The sequence below is a fragment of the Prosopis cineraria genome, unplaced genomic scaffold (genome assembly GCF_029017545.1).
Source record: "Prosopis cineraria cultivar Desert tree isolate PC_DT_omini unplaced genomic scaffold, ASM2901754v1 PC13, whole genome shotgun sequence".
Taxonomy (NCBI): Eukaryota; Viridiplantae; Streptophyta; class Magnoliopsida; order Fabales; family Fabaceae; genus Prosopis; species Prosopis cineraria.
The window spans coordinates 37,207,377-37,213,376 of record NW_026555344.1 but is presented as its reverse complement, the minus strand read 5'-3'; the positions used below and the strand labels follow the sequence as shown (position 1 = coordinate 37,213,376).

The window sequence follows — 6,000 nt, the reverse complement described above, 5'->3', positions numbered from 1 at the left end:
GGAGTGAGATTTAATGTATGTTTATTTTAATTTTATTCATAAGACATTTTAATAATTATTATTTTTTATTTTATAATTTATTTTATCCTATTAAATATTAAAAAATCTATTAAATATTAAAATATTTTATTTTAATACATGTGTATTTAATAGGATAAAATTTAAACTTATTGAATTTTTAAACATATTGAATGAGGTTTAAAATTTCTTTTTTTTGATAAAAATAATGGAAGCAATTTACAAATAAAATTACAGGGAGTACAGCCAAAATACAGCTAACGCCTCGAGGGGTCTGGTCCACCCAGCCTGCTTTCCACCAGCACTATTGAATATTCAAACATGGTTTGTTTAATCATTTGGGGCTCATCGATGTTGACCCTTTGAACGTGACACGCGTTGGTTTCCCTATATAAGTACACTCACATTCCCCATTCGAAAACCACAACAAGCATTGCTTCTTACTACAAAGCTAGCTTTATATATCTTCATCTTCTTCTGCAATTTCTTTGAAGTTATAATAGCCATGTCTGGTCTAAATAATCGCAAACTCAGCTTTTTCTTCTTCTTGTCTTGTGTTCTTGGAATCGTTTCAGCTCAGTTGTCTCCTAATTTTTATGCCACAAAGTCCTTTAGCCCTTGCTACCATTAAAGCATCAGTATAATTGCTGTCGCTAAAGAGCCTCGCATGGGAGCGTCCCTTCTTCGTCTTCACTCCATGATTGCTTCGTTCAGGCAAGTCTAAGTCCTACACATCACACGCACACACACGTCATTTTATCTCTCTCTCTCTCTCTCTCTCTCTCTCTCTCTCTTTACTTATTTTATACAACGTCTCTTGGGAAATTTTGCTTTTGTATGACGTGCATTTATTTAATTATTATACGCTCCACTACACAATCTAATAAAAAAAACACCCACCCACCTACCGCACGAATACAATGATAAATCAAGGCCAGGTCGACTTGGCAAGGAGACAATAATAGTTTAGAGTTTAGACAAACATTGCATGCATTCATTAGCGTTCATCATATATTCTTGAATTTTTTTAGTACTGACCGTTCTTCATTTCCATATTGCTTCTGCAGGGATGTGATGCATCTATACTTTTAGATGACACTTCAACTTTCACAGGCGAGAAGACAGCCTTTCCGAATGTTAACTCTGTCCGAGGTTACGAAGTCATCGACTCCATTAAATCGAAGCTTGAGACTTTATGCCCCGGCGTTGTCTCCTGCGCCGACATCGTCGCTGTTGCTGCCAGAGACTCTGTTGTTGCTGTAAGTAGTTAAACACCATAGATATGTGGTACGTGTATGTATTTATCTAAGGCGAGATATTGACACATTGAAGACATTTCTCAGCTAGGTGGACCCAGATGGACGGCACAGTTGGGAAGAAGAGATTCGACTACAGCAAGTTTAAGTTCAGCTAACTCCGACTTGCCGGCTCCCTTTTTGGATGTTAATGCTCTTATAACTGCTTTCTCTAACAAAGGTTTCACTGCTAAAGAAATGGTTGCACTTTCAGGTAAATCGGTTAGGATGGTGTGAATTGACTTAGCTTGATACTAAGAAAAGTCATTAGATAGAACTGAACGAAGAATTATATAAGTGGAAAAGATCTATATACCCAGTGTCTTAAGGTATTGAATTAAGACATGTGGTCATGCTCATTTGTTTGTTCTCTTAGAATTTTTTGGTGCATTTATCCCCTTTTCGGGATATATGCTCCTCGATCATGCTCAATATATATATATATATATATGCATGTGTGTGAATCGATCATTTTAAACATATCTGTGAGAACTATATGCAAAATAATGTAATCATCATGGTTGACGTTGATTAGATACAAATCTTATGTATTGTTCAGGAGCTCACACAATAGGGAAAGCACAGTGTACCAACTTTAGAGCGAGGATTTACAACGAGTCCAACATTGATTCCTCGTTCGCAAAGACATTACAAAGAAACTGTCCGAGCACAGGTGGTGACACCAACCTGGCGAATTTCGACACGACCACTCCCAATTTCTTCGACAACGCTTACTTCAAGAACTTGTTGAGCAAGAAGGGCTTGTTGCACTCTGATCAACAGCTCTTCAATGGCGGATCCACAGATTCTCAAGTCACTGCTTATAGCAACAACCTTGCGACTTTCAGAGCTGACTTCGCCAATGCTATGATCAAAATGGGAAACCTCAGCCCTCTCACAGGATCCAACGGTCAGATTAGGACCAATTGTCGGAAAGTCAATTAGTTCAAGGACCGACTTCATATTGATGGCTGCGTTCAAATCAAGATTACTCTTATGAAGGGATAAAAGTAATGACCAAGTTGAAAGCCATTAATTAGATTTGATCAAATATTGCTCTCTATAATCATTGTCCTATAAATATAGGACCAGAGAAGTAATGGTTAATTTATCTTTAATTCTTGCTTCTTATTTCAATATAATCAAAGCAAAATTATTATATATTTCCTCTATTTATAAGTTATTTTTAATATGTTTTGTTGATCAAGAAAATTTTAAATTTCATTAACCTTGTCTTAAAATTTAATAACCACCTCTACCCCTTATAAGGACAAAAAATTATTAAAAATAACTTTTTCTAACATTTAATAAGGGTAGGATGATACTAAAAATGAACATTAAAAATAGTGACATGTCCTATAAATAAGACCAAAACTATTTTTTTCTTTCTATTCTGTAAATAATAAAATCACAGGAGTATGGTGTAACTTACTTTAGATAATAATCTTATATAAAATTATATTGAAGGTGCACTTTTATCTTTTTCAAGCTAAAACACAATATTTGTTTCTTACTCTCTTCGTTAAAAAATGTAAGATATTTTTAATTTTTTAAGGTGTAATCATTGCCTTTTTTAAAAAATGCTTATATTGATGAATGACTTTATATTTATTGTAGAGTGTTTAATAGGCATAAATATGAAAAGATATGATAAGTTTGAAAGTAAGTAACTATTTTATTGATGTGAGATTCTGTTAAAAATGCTTTACATTTTTTGATAGAGAGAGTATATTTTATTTTATATTGAAATCATGACAATGCTCAATATTTGTGTTTTGTAGACTGAGGGAGGTAGTAACTCCTTACAAAATAATGACACATATATGGTAAAGATTAATAATAGAAAGAAAACTCTAGATACAAAATATAAATCACGTGATAGTATTTGAGGTGTGAAAGGTGACGTGGGAAGTCAAAGCTAAGGTGGAAGAGTCAATACAAGATTATTAGCAAGGTAGCTTCAAAATTATCATAAAGAAAATGAGGAGAAATGGGAAGAAAAACACCCAAATCTTGTAATAATTTTTTAATCCAGATTAATTCACAGGCTGAGGGAGGAATTGTCTTATACTCAGCTTCAGCACTACAACAAGAGTGACTGTTCCTCTAATAAAAATGCCAAAATATTCCAAGTATTGAACTATTCATCGTCAAGCGTTATCACAAGCGCGTGGGTCATTACAAGTAGTAGAGTTTTCCAAACATATCCCCACAAGGATATTAATAAAAAAGAGATTTAAAATTTACTATTAAACTTTGGGTTAGGTTGAGCAAAATCAAGTATGAAGTTTGTGTAAAATTTGTTGAAACTTCAAACTCAAGAGAACGTGACCTAAGATTATTTCTAGCCTTTGTATTTCAAAAAACTTAGTTAAATTCCTCTCAATAAGATTTTTAATGAAAATAGGTATTAGTTTAAGATTCTAATTTACTTGAAAAAAGCTTTCTCTACTCAAAATCAAGTATTCTTGCTAGTATTAAAAATTCTCAATCTCTTAAAAATTAATTAATGAAAATAAATTTGAAGCACCAATCTTAATTTGACAAGAAAAGGTTAGTAAAATATATCTATTTGACCAAGAAACTATACATTTATTTTTGTAAAAGTTCCACACCTAAATTAGCTTTCTCTAGCAAAACCCAAGTGAATAGAAGAATCTAAATGGTGATCAAATACTTAGAAGCATTAAGTAAAGGAAAAAAAATAAAAACATATATATATATATATATATATATTATCATTAACTACCAAGAGAGGAATAATTAAGTCTTACTCCATATAAAGATTCAAAATAATCCTAAAACAAGGTTATTAGCTACTCATATTCAAAAACAAGCTAAAAACATAAAGATGTTTAACACCCATATCAGAAACAAGAGAGAAAAGCGATGAAAAACTGAAAAACCAAATGAAATTCACTTGAATCTCTTTAAATATTCATTCTTTAGCTTAATCTCCTTCTAGAACATCAAACCCTAATAGAACTTGAGCCCTATGACCTTTGGAAATTATGAACAAATGTCTAGAGGCATGAAATAATCTTAAGTAACCTTGCTTTTCATTTAGTAGCTAAAATGCATAGTTGCATTTTTGTACCATCTGTCGTGACTAACTATCCACGTGCCATAGTGGATTGGCTTTTATATCGTGTGCTGCATCATATAGTTCATGTGCCATAGCACAAGGTATAGAAGGCTAAATCTTCATTTGTGGTCTATTGTTTGTTACTCTTCGACTTCCAACTTCATCCTTAAGCTTCATTTAGCACTCCATTAACATGATTTCTCGTAAGAGATCACCTAAAATAGCAAAAACAACTAAGATCTTTCAAAGATGAAATCAAGGCAATATTTTTTACAAAAATCACCAATAAATACTATCATCAAAGCCTAATTCAACCAAAGCCCATTTTCCTGTATTTGGATTCAAGATATTCACATTTGAACCAAGAAGTATGCGGAAGTGTAGAAAAATATGCTAAATTGACATAAATTTCAATAGGTTAACACGAAGCCAAGTGAAAATAGTGATCCTTGTTATAAAAAAATTAAATTGATTTTAACTAAACTAATTAAAAGCAATTAAATAAGACAAAAAGAAATGAATACGAGTAAAGATATATGATCAATAAATTCCAAGGATTATAATTCACCTATCGGGATGCCCTCCTCTATCTAAGTTCTTATTTCTATTAAATTATAGTAACAATCATTACGAAAATATCCTAATTACTTCTTAGTACATTAGGTTATTTAGAGTTGAATTAGCTGTCACTAACCCTAATAAACCTCAAAATAGACCTTGAAGCAACAATTATACTTACCATGAATTCCTAAATTATCTCTAATTCAATTACTTGTGCATACCCTATAAGTCTATGCTTGTTCTTCACCTTTTCGTTCATCAAATAGTCCCACAAACATATTATATAGTGGGTAGTTATATAATAAGAAATTAAGAATTAAATCAAGAGGAATAAATATAATTAGAACAAATAATTTCATAATTCATTGGTTCAATAGGAAAATAGAAAAAAAATAGAGAAAGTTCATCTCAGCCAAGCTACTCCTCATACCCTGATTGGGAATTCAAAAATCAAAAGACATAATCATAGAAATTGCCAAATAAAAGAACATAATGATGAAACAGAGATGAAAGGGAAGAGAAGAAGCAACTCCCATTTGAGGAAATTAAATTGAGGTTAAATAATTATTTAGGCATGAGATTATGACTTAAATTGGGCCTAGTGTACAGGGTTCAAAAGAAGGTTTAGGTTTGAATCTAGGCCTAATAGCATGGATTGGAAGGGGATTCTCATCTTGTGTCATACATCGTATGTGATAAAAATTTAATTTGTGTCTAACAAGACAAAAGGAAAACAAGAGAAAATCAAAAAGTTTGGTGCAAAATAATTGAACTCTACTAGGGTTTGGTAAGAGGCATTCAATAGGCTAGATTTTGGAGCATTAAAGGCTTAAAGTAACCACATGAATCCCTTATCTACCTTCTAATATGCTCTTTAAACTAGATTATGTAGAGAAATGGCTAGGGTTTTTATGTTAGTATTGCTCCAGCAACTATTTTCGAAGCTTTTGGGGTCTATTAGTGTTAAATAATTGTTATTAATGTTGTTTTAATGGTAGAATATGTAATGGGATTCTTAAAAATGAAACCCTAGTTGTTGGG

At 32.1% G+C, this 6,000-nt stretch overlaps 1 protein-coding gene across 1 annotated transcript; it reads left to right on the top strand.

Moving 5' to 3' along the window:
• Positions 1-447: 447 nt before the first annotated feature.
• On the top strand, positions 448-2,357 carry LOC129291500 (cationic peroxidase 1-like). Its single transcript, XM_054928888.1, is given in 5 exon segments — positions 448-710; positions 713-732; positions 1,086-1,277; positions 1,362-1,527; positions 1,873-2,357. Coding segments are annotated over 5 exon segments (789 nt in total). The 5' UTR covers positions 448-685; the 3' UTR covers positions 2,259-2,357.
• The last annotated feature ends 3,643 nt before the right edge of the window (positions 2,358-6,000 follow it).